Source organism: Silurus meridionalis, chromosome 5 (assembly GCF_014805685.1).
Source record: "Silurus meridionalis isolate SWU-2019-XX chromosome 5, ASM1480568v1, whole genome shotgun sequence".
Classification (NCBI taxonomy): Eukaryota; Metazoa; Chordata; class Actinopteri; order Siluriformes; family Siluridae; genus Silurus; species Silurus meridionalis.
Window position 1 is genome coordinate 26,565,163 of NC_060888.1, and position 15,396 is coordinate 26,580,558.

Genomic DNA, 15,396 nt, shown 5'->3' on the forward strand with positions numbered 1-15,396 from the left:
AAGCTATAAAATGAAGAGAATAGACTATTGGGAATTTTAATACATATTAATAAAAAAATATATATTATATTCTGATATATAATATCATTATTCTCGAGTTAAGGAAACTGATAAAAAATTTTTTTTTTAACTGTACAGTGAGTGAATCCACGTGTTTATTGAGCGTGCGCAGTTCGGACTCCGATCCAGCAAGTGGCAGTAGTGAATCTGAGTTTCTCTCGGTTCACTGTTATTTTGAGCAGTTGAGATGGCGGACCGGGGTGTATAAAGAGGGTAAACTGAGGGGAACAGACCGTGTATAAGCCATGAGGCGCCCCGGGGCCGTGCAGCAGAAAATCCCGTGTGTTTTTCTCACCGAGGTGAAGGATGAAGCATCCAGGAAGCGAGACGGTCAGGTGAGGAGGCAGGAGCAGGGCCTCGTCCCAAACCGCGCTTTATTCCACTCAATAGTGCTCTAAAGTAGTGCCCTACACGAGCAGTGATATGGACTTGATGTAGTGTGAGGTGTGCGGATTGGGACGCAGCCACACGCATAGCTTTCTCTTAGTTATTTTTATGATCATTTCACCCCTTTTTTTTACTGATTCAATTAATAAAAAACAAAAAATATATATTCATTGTTTTATTAACTTTTAATCGAGATTCTAATAGTATATTGGACAAACATTTATTTATTTTTGTATTTACTATGTGTGAATTTCACCTCTGGGATCAATTAACCAACCATTTAATCAATTAATTAATTGATAAATTAATCCATCCATCCGCCATTATATCTTCCTTCCATTTTCTTTTTTTCTTTTGTCTTCCTTCCTTCAGTCTCTCGTTTTATATTCATCTTACACCCTGCTTTTCATCCATCTACCATCTTTCTTTCCATCTTCTGTCCATCAACCATCATTCCATCTTCCCTCCATCTTCCTTTCCATCTTCTTGTCATCCACCATCTTCCCTCTGATTGCTGCTTTGTGTAAACAGGTTCTGTCACTTTTACGTCTCCTGGGATTTCTGATCTACTGTATAATAAAGTCTTAAAATACCCAGGGAACTTCCGTGATATCTGTGAATAAATGATCTTCTCAGTGCCGGTGGTCTTCACTCTATACGTTGCTCGTACCCGGACCACACGACTCCAGCAGTAGGAACAACACTTTCGTATAAACCCGGTTTACAGGTGTAGGAATGTGGGACTCTGAGGAGGATGAAGAACGAGACACGTCCTCGCTGTGATCTTTAACCTCGTGGTGGAATCTGGAATGATCCCGGTGTGTTTTTGTGTTCAGAATTTTCAGGTGGTTGCCACGGAGACGGTGAACCCTGTGGCGGTGGAGTCGGATGTTTACAGCGCGATCGCCACCGAGAAGCTGGACGGCACCTGCTGCTACGTCACTGCGTACAGAGGTGCTGCACATCTGGATGATGTGATGTCATTTCCTGTGTTACTGTCACCCTGAGAGAACAGCCAGTTTATCCCTCCTTTCTTTCTTCTGTCTGTCCTCCTTTTATCCCTACTCTGTCCTTCCAAATATCCTCCCGTCTGTCAACCCTCCTACGTCTTTCCTCCTTTCATTCATCCTTTTTCTAACCTTCCATCTAATCTCCTTCCCTCCATATATCCTCCTTTTATCCATCTTTATTCCTTTTATATATCTTTTTCATTTTCTATATTCCTTTCATATCCTCATTCTATTCATCTTTCCTCCTTTCATCTGTCCTTCATCCACATATCCTTCCATCTATCTATATTACTTTTATCTATTTTCCTTTCATCTATTTATCCTCCTTAAATCTATCCATCCTCCATCCACATATCCTTCTGTCTATCCTCCTTTCATCTATCATTCTTCCACATAAACCTTCTTCTGTCCGTCCTTCATCCTTAAATCCAGTTCTGATGGGTTGTCATGGTAACGAGTCCTACCACCGACCCAGAATCATGTTAAACTCTGATGACTAATAAAGAACGAGGCTGAAGACTGATAGATTGTTAGATCTCACACCCATCTGCCAGCTCATACTGCTGTTCTTGTTTGTTGTGAAGGAGACGCGTATCTCTGGGCTCGTCTGGACCGGAAACCCACCAAGCAGGCGGACAAGAGGTTCAAGAAACACCAACATTCCCAAAAGACCTGTAAAGGTAATTCTGCTGAACATCTCCATCACAGCAGTGCTGAGTCAGGGTTCCAGTTCTGTACGGTTCTGTTCTGTTTAAGGTTTCACATGGAACGTGGAGGAAGATTTCCGACCCGTTCCCGAGTCCTGGATTCCTGCACGTCGAGTTCAGTACGAGAGTGGCCGCCCGATCCCCGATGAACACGGACACATCCCGGGTACACGAGCCGCTTCTGTTCCTGGTTAACCTCATATACACTTTATACGAGACGGTGTCGAAAAGTTTCGAGATTTGCTCTGTTTACAAGACAGTACTTTATTTATCTACGTTTCCACACCACCACCTTCAAAATAGTCCCCTTGCACAGCAAAACAGCGCCCCCTAGTGTTCCTGTCACTTCCGTAACGTGTCCCGGGAGCTAAATCTGGTGAGTAGGACGTGAGATAGTGTTGTGTTTTGTTTTCAGTGATGAAGGTCGGTGCTCCTTGTGACTGTGCGTGCAGCCTTGTGCTGCCATCTGTTGGTGTGTTACGAAACTCGACTCGAAACTTTTTCGACATCACCCTCGAATCGACGTATAAAATACTGAAGACTTTTAAAACCAGAGCCACATTTCTACCTTTTCCTTCCATCTCTATAACAGTGTTGTTATTTTTGAAGGCTGGGTTCCAGTGGAGGATTTTAACAAGCAGTACTGCTGGCACGCGTCCGTGGTGGACTATAGCGCCCGAGCGGCTCTCGTCCTGAGGCCGAATAGCGAGGACGAAGATCTGCTGGAAATCGCATGCGTTCCTCTGACCGAGCTGATGGAGCAAACGCTGGAGCTTATTGGGACCAATGTGAACGGAAACCCGTACGGTAATCCGTCTTACTGCTGCGTCTTCTGCAACGTCCTTCTTTTTTTTATTATTCAAATTGTAAACATTGTTAGAAAAAAAATACATTAGTTATAGGGCCAGAAGTATTGGGACAGACGGCTTTTTCCGCCATATGAGGTCCTTCTCCAAAACTTCACCACACGATTGTTTCGGCCATCCATCCATCCATCTATCCATCCATCAATCCATCAATCCATGAAATGATATTTAAATGAAGATAAAACGGTACATTATGAGATCTGGTAGTTGTATGAAGTATCGCGGTGTGAGATGTTCGACACATCGCCCCACCCTGACGATCACAGAGAAACATATTTGGCTCTGTTAAAGGAATGAAAGTGTGTATTATTATTTGTATTTTTTTCTGATCTCAGGTCTGGGCAGTAAGAAGAATCCGCTTCACCTTCTGGTGCCACATGGAATCCTGCGGGTCCGGAACGCTCCTGTTGTGGAGTACAATCAGCTGCGCTCATGGTTCCGGGAGAGCGCCGAGGGCCGTGTGGAGGGAATCGTGTGGCACTGTAACGACGGTGCGCTCGTCAAGGTAACGATCTCCGTCCGCTCCATAGGTGTCTGCCTCTCGTTTCTATAGTAACGATCTATATCGATCGTCTGTATACGAATCTCCATGGATCTGGCTTTGTGCTGGATGAGGTTTGGGTCTCGGTTTGCTGAAGAACCACATATGGCTGGCAAAGTCGGTTGTCCCAATACTTTTGCCCAGGGAATATAACGTCCCTCTCGTTGCAGGTCCATCGGCACCATTTGGGTCTGAAGTGGCCTGACGGTGACACCTTTTTAAATTCTCTGCCCGTGGAGGTTCATGTGGACTGGCTCCCGGATGCTTCACCTGACTCGAGGAGGAACCTGTTCTCTGCTCTTTCAGACCTCTCCAGACGCCGTTTCAGCTCGGTCAGAGACGTCCAGCTCGAAGCCTGATCAGTTACGCTGCATTCCTCCGTCTGGACAGAGGAGTTTTACAAAACCTTCTAAATGCTGAGTACATGATGCCGAGCATGAACCTGGAGTCTCTCTCCATTTAGATCAGGGACGAGCAGGACGCTTAAGAAAATAAAAAAACAACAAAAAAAAAAAGACTGCTTTCATATTATTGTTAATTCTCCAACCAGGAGAGGGCGCTAGTTTCTGCCGGTCAACATATTAAAATTAATGAGTAATTATGCGCAGTTGAGAACGTTTCACCACAATGAGTGAAAAGAAAGTAAAAAGTATAAATAAATGTGTGAAATTTATTTCACAGAAATAGAATTCAGAAATGTATGCACTAAATAGTTCAGTATTTAAAATGGATAATGATTAATTGTACATTAATTAAATTAATTGAACATTAAATTCCTCATTAAGAGTAAATTAAGAAAGAAATGAAAAGAAAATGAAATGCTGGTTGAATTTATTTGGCTGAAAGAGAATGATGGATCGAGTACATGACGCACGTCGGTGGTGTTCTAATAAACACACGTAACACTTTTTGAATCTTTTGGACTCATTTTTCATACAAAGGAAAAAGGCAGTGATGAAGATGTGCACAGAAATGCACCTTCTCTTCACCGTAAAAATCAAAATGATAATAAATATACTTTCTACACACACACACACACACACACACACACACACACACAAATAATGGCACAACAAAAACCATTGGTTTGGTTTTGGTTTTTCTTTACCAGGACCCTCAGGAGCCCCTCAGGAACCCTCGTGTCAGCTCAGCAGCGACGTGTCCGTGGGGATGTCGACCTCCACCCCGAAGCGCTCAGACATTTTTTTCAGCTGCTCCTCCAGGATGATGTTCTTTTTCACCTCCACGTTGTAATTGAACTTGAGGTCTTCGAGCTCCTCGAAGAACGTCGGGTCGAAGTTCGCCAGCTCTTTGGTCATCCTTCCGACCTCGTCCTTTAAGACATGAAACATGTGTAGGTTCTTATAATCCGTACAAAATGTCCTAGGTTTCTATATTAAGCTGAAGATGTAAGCAGGAGTATGTGGTTCTTCTCCAATTCGTCACCGCCAATTCAACTGTACAGTCGAATTTTCCTTAAACTTGGAGACCCAAAACCTGTTCCTCCTGCTATAGAGATCCAACTCTTTTGAACACCCCGGGCCTCCTCATGTCACCTACATCAGCACCTGATTTTACTGACACCCTGAATGAGCTGAATGAGCACCACAAAATGAATCACCACAAAATCTAGTGGAACATCTTCCCAGAAGAGTGGAGCTCATTATACCAGCAAATGGAGACTAAATGTGGAATGAGATGTTCAAAACCATTGTATTGTTTAGGTGTCCACAAACCTTTCCCTGTATTCTAACTAAGGAGAGATTTTTGAGGTGGGAAATACCTGGAGCTGGCTTTTCTCAGCACTTAGTGTTTTTACTTGGGCCTGAAGATCTTTGTTTCCTAGACGGAGATCACACAGAGAAGAGTTTAGATATCAAATCCTCACGATGTTGATGACCTGAAGTGACGTCCAATTAGAGATCCACAATATTACCTGGTCCGTCCAAATCAGTTCCGAACTTCTCTTCGTATTTCTGGATCTGCTCAAGAAGATGGAGCTTCTGTTTCTCCAGCTGAAAGTTCGCCAACCTGAAATGATGAGTTTTCGCACGTTAAAACCTCGCCACTGGTTTGGAAGCTGCTCGGACGTGAATACGTTTGTAAACGTAGATACCTGATAGACTTAAACTCCTTAGCAAGGTCATCACTGGGAATGTTCTTCAGGAGCTCCACCTTCAAGAGACAAAACCAGCAGATCAGTACATGTATGTACACTATACAGACAAAAAGTATTGGGACACATGACTTTCCCAGGCATATGTGGTTCTTCACAAACAATTGTGCAGGACGTCTTTAGATGCAGGATCATGAAATTTTCCCTTTGACTTTAACTTAGAGACCCAAATCTGTTCAGGGGTCGGAGTGAAAGATGTCCTGCTACAGAGCTCCGAGCTTATCCACGTTCCTCCTTAGCTCACCACAAATCTCCACCAAATCTAGTGGAACATCTTCCCAGAAGAATGGAGGTTATTCTAAGAGCCAATGAAGACTTTTTATTCTCAGGTGTCCACAAACTTTTGCCGGGAAAGCGGTTAGCTCTAACGTCACGCCACACACGTTACCACGCACTTGTTCGTTCAGCTGCGTGGCGGTTTGCCGTGATGTTTGCTCTTTCTCGCGGGATTCTGCGAGCTGAAGTTTCAGCTCGTTCAGACTCGTGTTCTTCTTGGAGACTTCGTCCTCGAGGGCCTTCATTTTATTCTCAAACAACCTGGAAAGTATTCGTTCGCTGATCAGATATAACTGAAAATATTATACTTTTCTTTCGTTTTTTTAAATATGTTAATTTGTACCTCGTCACAACTTTAGATTTCCAGGTCTTGCTGTCTGCTCCGTCTGAGGACGGACCCTTCGCCTGAGCCAGTAGGAGCTTCTGGTTGGAGGCTTCAAGCTCCAGCTTCAGTTTCTCAATTCTTACTTCCAGACTGCTCTTCTCTACTCGCAGCTTCTCTGAAGCTTCGGATTCCTGTAACAGAACGTTAAACATCATAACATAAAATCTCTTCGAATATGTAACTGGATGATTTGATTCAGTTTTAATACTTTTTTGTACGGAAATGTGCGGTGGTCTGGAGAACCTGTCGGATGTGAGTGAATTCTGAAAACACTGACACCTTAAAATGAGTGAAATGTAAATATAATATATTTAGTAATATACATATTTGTGCCTTGGCTATTTTTCAAGATCCTCACCAGAGAAGTTTAAGGGTGTGTCTGGATGTAAGCTGGCTCCTCTAAAAGCCAAACGCCTACATACTTCTCAATCCTAAAACACAATCCATCTCCTAGACTTGTGGCTAGACTTCAACCCCTGAACTCATGACTAGACTCCACCCCCTCTGGACTTGTTGCTAGTCTCCATCCCCTGGACTTGTGGCTAGACTTCACTATCTTTTTCGACTTCTGCCTAGACTTTACCCCCTGGACTTGTGGCTAGACCCCATCTCCTGCACTTCTGCCTAGACTCCACCACCTCTGGACTTGTTGCTAGTCTCCATCCCCTGGACTTGTGACTAGACTCCACTATCTTTTTCGACTTCTGCCTAGACTTTACCCCCTGGACTTAGTAGTGAGACTTAATCCCTTTGACTTTGTGGCTAGACTCCACCCCCTCTGGACTTGTGGCTAGACTCCACTATCTTTTTCGACTTCTGCCTAAACTTTACCCCCTGGACTTGTGGCTAGACCCCATCTCCTGCACTTCTGCCTAGACTCCACCCCCTCTGGACTTGTTGCTAGTCTCCATCCCCTGGACTTGTGACTAGACTCCACTATCTTTTTCGACTTCTGCCTAGACTTTACCCCTCTGGACTTGTGGCTAGACTCCACCCCCTCTGGACTTGTGGCTAGACTCCATCTCCTGGACTTGTGGTTAGACTCCATGACCGGAAGCATGTCTCAAATTTCAGTTTAGTTAGTAGTCAGTGTAAATGTCTCAGAATAAAACGAGACCTTCCATTGATTTTTCAGCTACATTTTAAAGTGAACGTTTTTCTCAGACCACCACAGACACAAAGCTGTCAGAAACCTTTCTGATGTCCCTGCGCAGCCGCTCGTTCTCCGTCACGATTTTCTCCATCCCTTCAGCCTGTGACTCGAGTTTGGAGGTCTGCTGACTCGCCCCCTTCGTCCTGTGGTACTCGGCCTGAGCGTAACGAGACTAGCGTTATGATTCGTGTAAGGAATGAAAAAAGAAAACAGGAGTTGTGTTCACACGGTGCCGTATATAAACCTTGAGCTTCTCGTGCTCGTGTTGCAGAGCAGTGAGCTGCTCCCGGATCGCCGTCCCCGAGCTCTTCTTCAGAGTCTCGTTCTCTCGTTGCACTCGTTCCACCACCCTCTTCATCAGCATGATGGTCTTCTCCAGCTCGGGGGCGGTTTTTCCGCTTCGTCCAGACTGCGCTGACTGTCGAGAGAAAGAAAACCAGAAAGCGTGGATGCTTCATGACGTGACCTGACGTAAAAATCTTTCTTTTAAAAAAGTACGATTTTGAAAAATCCGCTTCATCGCTGCAACGCCCGGTCGTCGATTACTGTCCTCCAATAGCATGCATGTAAATAAAGATCCCAAAATCCCAAAATAAAGATAATGACCTACCCCACGGATATTCCCCAGCTTCCTTTCCACTTCTCCTTTCTCCTTTTTTAGAGCGTCACACATTTCTTTGAGGTCAGACACCTGAGCCTGTTGATAAATTACAATCTTTAAAAAAATTAAAATAATAATAATCGAAAGCTACACTGAAAAAGTATGTTTTAAGAGCAGATTAAAAACACTCAAATTCGGCCTGTCGAATCTCTATGGGGAAATGAATCCCAATTCCCACTTCCAATTATCGTATTTATTCTGCAATATTTAATCTTATTTATCCATTGAATACTAACCCGTCTTCTACTTTGTCACATTATACTGTCATTTTATTGGTTAATTGAAGATCCCTATTTAAAAGATTGCTAATTTGTCTATTTTTTGTTCGACTTGTTTGATCTTCGTTTCAATGTGGCGTGTTGAAGAGGCTGTTGTGTTGATCTTATCCCTTTGTATTGCATGCGTTTTTTTTTTCTAGCTATTTGAGATTAGTAGCACCCCATAAATATAAAATCCAAAAAAGTGTCTTTGAACAGAAAATAGTTTTTTTTGTTTTTTTTTAAATGATGTCCACATGCGGAGACACTGGGTTTATATTGCTGCGTAACACGAATCGTGCAAAAACTGTAAAAATCCAACATAACTAAAAACATTAGAGTCTAAGAACTGAGTCAATTCTGTTGAATCAGAATGACTTGACTTGTAGTTTGATTTAACTTTCTGCTAATCAGCGTATTGCACTTTTTCTACCACTAAATGGTGCTATAAAGTGTCTACTAATGAGGACAACAGGTCCAAGTTATGCAGAATAAAGTATAATGTGCAGGGAAACCAAAATGTAATGTCTCCATATGAGGACGCACGGTCCCAGGAGGTTAATGTTGGTTAATGCAGTGTTGAGGTGGACAATTTGATTCGTTTTCTTTAGGAAATAAAACCTCAAATCGTACCTCAGAAAAAAACAAAAAACAACGCTCTTAGCTGCACCTTTAGACGTGGCAGGTCCTTGTTAGCCTGCTCCAGCTGAAGGCGTAGCTCCAGGTTCTCGCTGGAGAGCTTGAGGTTCTCTTTCTGTAGCTCGTGCTCCCTCTGCGTCTGCGTCCCTGCCGAGCCCCGGCCAGACGTCTGTGCAGAGAACGACATTTCTAAACACCATGATAACAAAATACAACGAACTGGTAACACGTCATGACAGAGTGACAGCAAGGGGACCAAGCACTGAAAAGCGAACACAAGTGGGAAGCCTACAGAGATATAAAGCTGACTATCTTCTTGACGGGACACTCTATATGGTAAAGTACCTCGCCGAGCCACACCGCTTCATTCTTATCCACCGGAGGAGATTGTGATATTAGCTGCCCAAGCCTACAGTCATCTTCTTTAGATGTTTCTTCATCAGAATGTTCTTGAGCCTCTTGAAATTGTGAAGCTTCTGTCTGGCTATTGTGAGACCCAAGAGATCTTTCAATCACTGCTGAATCCTGCTCTGCTGTCTCTCCTCGTTCCTCTCTATCGTCCTGATCTTCATCACGTTTCAACGTGTCGTGTTCTTCTTCCGGTTCCTCAGAGTGGATCTTGTCTACCGTTTCTTGTTCTGTCTGCGGATTTACGGACTCGATTTCGTGAAGTTTTAATTTTCCTCTAAGCACCGGCTCTTGTCCTGGGATCGACGTATCTTCCATTTCTTCATACGCTTTATGGGTATCAGGTGGAAATCCGGCGATCGGCTCCTCGTCATCTCTGTGTTGATGCACGATTTGGTCTTTGCTTAATGATGAAGGATGTGTTTTTTCGTTTTGGGGGCCATATGAGACTTTAAAGGTCTTTAGATGGGATTTAGGAGATAAGTTGAACCTGGCAGAAGAAAACCGGCTTTCATCCTTATAAGCAAATGGAAGGAAAGTGAAAATGGTGATAAAGAAAAAAAAAAAACAGAACAATATATTAAATATTTTAGTTGATTTTCAAGACAGAAGTCTGGGATTTTAAGAGGTTTTGGACCAAACCACAAATACAGCAGGAAACACTTAGGATTAATCAGTAGCCTGTACATTAACACGTCTTTTATATATATATATATATATATATATATATATATATATATGAGGGACTGGGTGACTCGGTGGTTAAAGCTCTGGGTTGCTAACCGGAAGGTCCATGGTTTAAGCCCTGGTATTACCAGGCTTGTCACCCTTGGGGCCCCTGAACAAGGCCCTCAACCCTTGAGGGTTTATGTCCCTGCGCTCATAAAGCACCCTCAATTTTACTTATACAAATATATTTAGAAGTGATTGATGGAGCCTTGTGATTATTGTATGGGTGCCATTACTTATAAACAGATACTTACTGATGGCCTGGAGAGAGGCTCTTTTACCAGCTGGCTTTCCAAAGAGTGAAGTCTCTCCTCCAGGTAGCGGTTCCTAATGTTCATGTCCTCCATCGCAGAATCTCGAGGTAAAGCCTGCTGCTGCCTGAACCACCAATAAACAAAAAATAAATAAAAAACAACACACACACACACACACACACACACACACACACACACACACACACACACACACACACACACAATATATATATAGGACAAAGGTTTGTGGACACCTGACCATGAAGATATGCCTTTCTTAAACATCTCATTTGCCATTATAAGAAGCTCTGCTATTCTGTGAAGATGTTCCACTAGATCTTGTGCTGATTTTATTCAGACACAATTGTGTAGGTAAAGTCAGGTACTGATGTAGGTGAGGTGAGAAGGCCGGAGATCTTCCACTCCAACCCATTCAAAGCAGATCTTCATGGATCTGGCTTTGTGCACAGGGGCTTTGTCATGCTGGAACAGATCCGAGTACAAAATTTCATGCTTTCGCCATCCTATCACCCACGTGTCTGGGAAAAGTCAGGTGTCCCAATACTTTTGACCATATATAATATATAATATATATAATCAATTCATGTGTACTTGATGATCTTAATCTGTTCCTCCAGCTCACGGTTCCTCTTCTTCAGCTCCTCGATTTCGTGGTCGGCCTCGAAGGTCGCTCGCGTGCCCACCACCTGATCCACCGTCACGCCGCGGCTCTTCAGCTTCCTCTGCAGGCCCAGTTTCTCTTGCTCCAGTCTGCACGGGATCAGGCGTTAATTTAGCGGACGTGAAAACGGAAAACGTATTATTTCAAGCCTGTGCTGTGTGTGTGTGTGTGTGTGTGTGTGTGTGTGTTTGACCTTCCGTAGAGCTCCTTCGAGGTGGCCAGTTGTTTGGAAAGGGATTCCGTCTCCTTCTCTTTGTCTTTTAAAAGATTACGGACTTTCTCCATCCTCGCCTGCCACTTCTTACCTTCTTCCCACCTCACCAGTTCTTCTTTATTAGGCTGCAAAGACAAAAAAAAAAGTAGAACATGCCCAAATGTGGACAAACGTGTGACACCTAAGAGCTCATCCCACATTTTTCTGTTATAAAAAAAAACTGATGTAGGTGAGGTGAGGAAGACTGGGGTTCCAATTCATTACAATAGGGTTGGCGCTCTATAGCTGGAGATCTTCTACTCCAACTCATAGTGTCCAGCTGGCTTTGAGGAGCATTGTAACGCTGGAACAGGTTTTGGGTCTCCTAGTTCATGTGAAGAGAAAATTTCATGATGCAGCATCCGGAGACGTCCTGTATAATTGCGTGTCTCGAAATGTTGTGGTAACAGTTTGAAGAAGAACCGCATTTGGTGTCCAAATAGTGTCCATATAGTGTATATAGATATAAACAGATTTATGGGTCATGCTCACTCTGTCCTCCTTCACCGCCGTCTTTTTCTCCGCTGGCTCGGGAACATTCTTCCTGTCTAGATCTGACTCCAGCCTGCGGATCTTCTTCTGCAAAGCCTCTACCAAAGGGCCTTCACCTTTACCCTGACCCTGCATAACACACACAGACACTTTACCATGTATGTATATCTTTACCAAAAAATCTTGAGAAAACTCGTATAAATAAACGTATTGGAGGTGTGTAATGAGAACACTGCCCCCTGGTGGCAGTCCCCAGGTATTTCCGCTCGTCTCTGTTATAAACCCAGACTCCAGGCTGAGGTTTATTCTGTGTGGCAGCGAGACGGCCGGCTGTGTGCATTTACCTGCAGGCCGCTGCTGAGTCTCTTGACTTTCTGCTTCAACTCATCCAGCTGTTCTTCCAGATCGTGCTTCTCGCTCTGCAGTCTGCTCTCGATCTTCTGGTTCTTCTGCAGCTCGTGGTTCAGGTTCTCCAGCTCCTCCTTTAGAGAGCTCTCTCTGCTTTTCCCAGCTTTCACCTTCTCTTTGCAGGTCTGCAGCTCGTCGTTCAGCTCCTTCACACGGGTCTGACACACACACACACACACACACACACACACACACACACACACACACACACACACACACTACACTGTTGTGGATGTCATGATATCATGAGTCAATTCAAAAATAATTTAATGACAAATAAAACGGAGTAGAAAATAAATATTAAACATCATTTTTACTGATACTGATAGATTGGATCGTACTTGCCGATAACCGATTAATCAACCGAACTTTACTAACTTTATTACAAAGTGCTGAACTTTATTACAAACAGTACTGATTTCTGAAAATGTTCTTAACGAAATATGAATTATATTAATTAATACATAGAATTATAATATTAATTAGTTATAAATAATAAATATAGCGCTCTCCGTGCAGCACGCAGTCTCGCATGTAAAAACAAACAGCACGTGGTGTCAGTGATTCGCCTCTAGAGGCCGCTATCGGACCTTAAGCCAAAAAAACAGTATGAATTTTTGTTTCAGCAAAACCGATTCATCGGCCTAATAAGCGGTAATCAGATATTTTCCCGATTCCAGCTTTTAGCTAGTTGGTTAGTGTTTTTTTGCAGAATTTTTCGAGCACCTTTCACTAAATCAACTCAATAAAGTTTATTCTGAGGTCGACTGAGCTGAAATTATTATATCAATAAACATCTCTAAATAAAAAAAATAAAAAGAATCTATACAATATTTATATGTATATATAAAGGTGTCTGCCCTTGTTGGACTTCTGATGGGAAGCGTGTGAGTTCAAATCGCACCACTACCAAGCTACTACTTCAGGGCCCTAGAGCAAGGCCCTTAACCATCGCATGCTTGGTTGTAAGTCGCTCTGGAAAAGAGCATCTGCCAAGTGCCATCAAAGTAAATCTAAGTCGTAACTCAGACTTCTGATAAGGTTGTGTGTCTAAATCCCAGAACCACCACGCCAGCACCAATGAATATAATGGGAGATATAATAAATGAGAGAAATCTCTCTGGACAAGAATGTCTACCCTTGTTGGACTTCTGATCGTAGGGTTATAAGTTTAAATCCCAGCACAGCCAAGCTACTACTTCAGGGCCCCTGAGCAAGGCCCAGGGTCCTAAAGCAAGACTACCTCTGGGCCTTGAGTAAGAAGTAGGGGTTGAGATGTTGGACTTCTGATCAGATCGTCGTGAGTTCAAAACCCAAGCCTACTTTTTTCCAAATGCCATAAAAGTAAATATACTGAATAATTTATTGTTATTTTAAAGGCTTTTAAATACAAGTGAGCGCAAATAAATTTAAGAATTAAACGTCCTCCAAGAGCCACTCCTGTAGATCTAGAATAGAAATATAATACCCCATTATAACCCTAATTATTTTCGATTATATTTAATGATTATTCTTTTATAGGGTACTTCCTGTGTGAGCACTTCCTGTGACAGCTCTGACCTTGAGCTCTTTGGTGTGCTTATCCACGATCTGCTGAACGTTCAGCACTTCTTCTTTCTGGGCCGCGTTCGCGATGATCTGTTGCTCCGCCTGTGACGTCATCTGTGCCCGAAACTCGAGCATGGCTTTGCTGAGAGCCTGCACTCCGAAAAACAGAAAGATCAGACGTCAGCTCCACAGCTGGTGCGTTTCCTTTTACTCCATAATTTATAAAACCACAAAAACAGAATGGTAGCGGTAGAATAAAAAAAAAAAAAAAAAAAACCCTCATTCATTCACCTTCAACTGCTTCTCTTTGAGGGCCAGCTGGGCCTTCAGACGCTCAACCAGGTTCTTCATGGTGTTGCTCGGCGAGCGAACGTTGGCCTCTCTCTGGGCCTCCAGCTCGGTGTTGAGGTACTGCAGCTCTTTCTCCATCTGGGACAGCTGGGATCTCAGCTCCTCGGATTCCCTCGACATGGCCTTTATTTGAGATGCATGTCTTTCCTCAAGTCTGGAAAACAAATCCAGTAGGAAATCAGCAGGAGTTCGGGACACAGTGCCAGATTTCTTCCTACTTTGCTTTAAAGTCACTTCTCTTCAAATTCAGAATCGTAGAAAACCTTGAGGTTTCTAACACATTAATACGGACTTATCAGAACCTTTGGAACCTGTGAGAAAAGAATCTGAAAGCTAATCCTAAAAAAAAAAAAAAAAAAAAAAAAAAAAAAAAAAAGGTTTGTTACTCCACTAGAGGGCGATAGAGAAAAACAGGGACGTACACTCAGCTACTAACAAAATTCTTCGGATTTTACGGTTCAAACAGCCCAAAGTTGTACAATTAAGCATTAATAATTAAAGATGGGAGGCGGAGCTGGAGGAGGCGGAGCTAAAGACGCTACGATTTTCATCAGGATTAGAAATTAGTTTATTAGAGGGACCGTGCAGGACATACTGGAGATGGAGATATTTATCATGAATATCAGAGATCAGGAGAAGGTGTCCCTCACCTGGCTGTTTGCTCTGCGTGCTCTTTGGCGTGAGACGCCGTGACGTGTCTCTGCCGCTCCAGCTCGCCGCTCAGCACCCTCAGCTTGTGCATTAGCGAAGATAGAGACGTGTCCTGCTCCGCCACCATCTGCTCCATTTCAGCCAGACGTTCCATCTGCTTCGTGGTCGGGACGTCCAGGGTGGGCTTCCTTATCAGCTCCTTCGGAACCCGGGTGTTTGAAAAAGTGGAGAATAAAGAATTAAAAAATTGTGAATTGAAGAGACGAGTCACATGACCCTGATATTTTTACTCTTGCTATGGTGAACTCACCACAGTCGTCTGTCTGAAGCGGTCCAGGGACAAATCCGTGTGAAGGTCCAGCTCTTGGTGCAGGTTCTTCACTTCCTGCTCGTGCTTTTTGGATAATTCTTCCTGTTCCTGTTCGTCCGCAGCAGGAAGGAAGGAAGGAAGGAAGGAAAGAAAAAGACGGAAAGAAAGAAAAATGTAAGAAATAAAGCCGGA

At 43.3% G+C, this 15,396-nt stretch overlaps 2 protein-coding genes across 5 annotated transcripts in view; one reads left to right on the forward strand and one right to left on the reverse strand.

Moving 5' to 3' along the window:
- Positions 1 to 210: 210 nt before the first annotated feature.
- Positions 211 to 4,479, forward strand: c5h12orf29 (chromosome 5 C12orf29 homolog). Its single transcript, XM_046849304.1, has 7 exons — positions 211 to 395; positions 1,284 to 1,401; positions 2,042 to 2,137; positions 2,214 to 2,330; positions 2,774 to 2,971; positions 3,366 to 3,535; positions 3,742 to 4,479. The coding sequence occupies exons 1-7, from the start codon at positions 306 to 308 to the stop codon at positions 3,928 to 3,930; spliced, it is 978 nt and encodes a 325-aa protein (XP_046705260.1). The 5' UTR covers positions 211 to 305; the 3' UTR covers positions 3,931 to 4,479.
- Positions 4,386 to 15,396, reverse strand: part of cep290 (centrosomal protein 290) — a 35,001-nt gene continuing 23,990 nt past the window's right edge. For 3 of the 4 annotated variants that reach the window (XM_046849303.1, XM_046849301.1, XM_046849300.1), the window contains 19 exons: positions 15,205 to 15,312; positions 14,894 to 15,093; positions 14,184 to 14,397; positions 13,905 to 14,042; positions 12,281 to 12,502; positions 11,937 to 12,065; positions 11,385 to 11,530; positions 11,122 to 11,280; positions 10,510 to 10,633; positions 9,150 to 9,287; positions 8,172 to 8,258; positions 7,806 to 7,979; positions 7,602 to 7,718; positions 6,367 to 6,539; positions 6,143 to 6,284; positions 5,688 to 5,746; positions 5,508 to 5,602; positions 5,355 to 5,413; positions 4,386 to 4,905 (listed from right to left, as the gene is read on the reverse strand). In XM_046849303.1, coding sequence (XP_046705259.1) covers positions 4,714 to 4,905; positions 5,355 to 5,413; positions 5,508 to 5,602; positions 5,688 to 5,746; positions 6,143 to 6,284; positions 6,367 to 6,539; positions 7,602 to 7,718; positions 7,806 to 7,979; positions 8,172 to 8,258; positions 9,150 to 9,287; positions 10,510 to 10,633; positions 11,122 to 11,280; positions 11,385 to 11,530; positions 11,937 to 12,065; positions 12,281 to 12,502; positions 13,905 to 14,042; positions 14,184 to 14,397; positions 14,894 to 15,093; positions 15,205 to 15,312 — 2,676 coding nt within the window. In that variant the 3' untranslated portion in view covers positions 4,386 to 4,713. Of the gene's footprint in view, positions 4,906 to 5,354; positions 5,414 to 5,507; positions 5,603 to 5,687; positions 5,747 to 6,142; positions 6,285 to 6,366; positions 6,540 to 7,601; positions 7,719 to 7,805; positions 7,980 to 8,171; positions 8,259 to 9,149; positions 9,288 to 9,463; positions 10,043 to 10,509; positions 10,634 to 11,121; positions 11,281 to 11,384; positions 11,531 to 11,936; positions 12,066 to 12,280; positions 12,503 to 13,904; positions 14,043 to 14,183; positions 14,398 to 14,893; positions 15,094 to 15,204; positions 15,313 to 15,396 lie in introns of all 4 variants that reach the window. The other variant, XM_046849299.1, reaches the window with a different exon arrangement.

Bases quoted from the DNA above. Each gene is read 5' to 3' on its own strand.
- c5h12orf29 (XM_046849304.1), top strand. From the start codon at position 306: ATGAGGCGCCCCGGGGCCGTGCAGCAGAAAATCCCGTGTGTTTTTCTC. The intron at 1,402-2,041 runs GTGCTGCACATC...TTTGTTGTGAAG, and splicing joins CTACGTCACTGCGTACAGAG to GAGACGCGTATCTCTGGGCT. The intron at 2,331-2,773 runs GTACACGAGCCG...TTATTTTTGAAG, and splicing joins TGAACACGGACACATCCCGG to GCTGGGTTCCAGTGGAGGAT.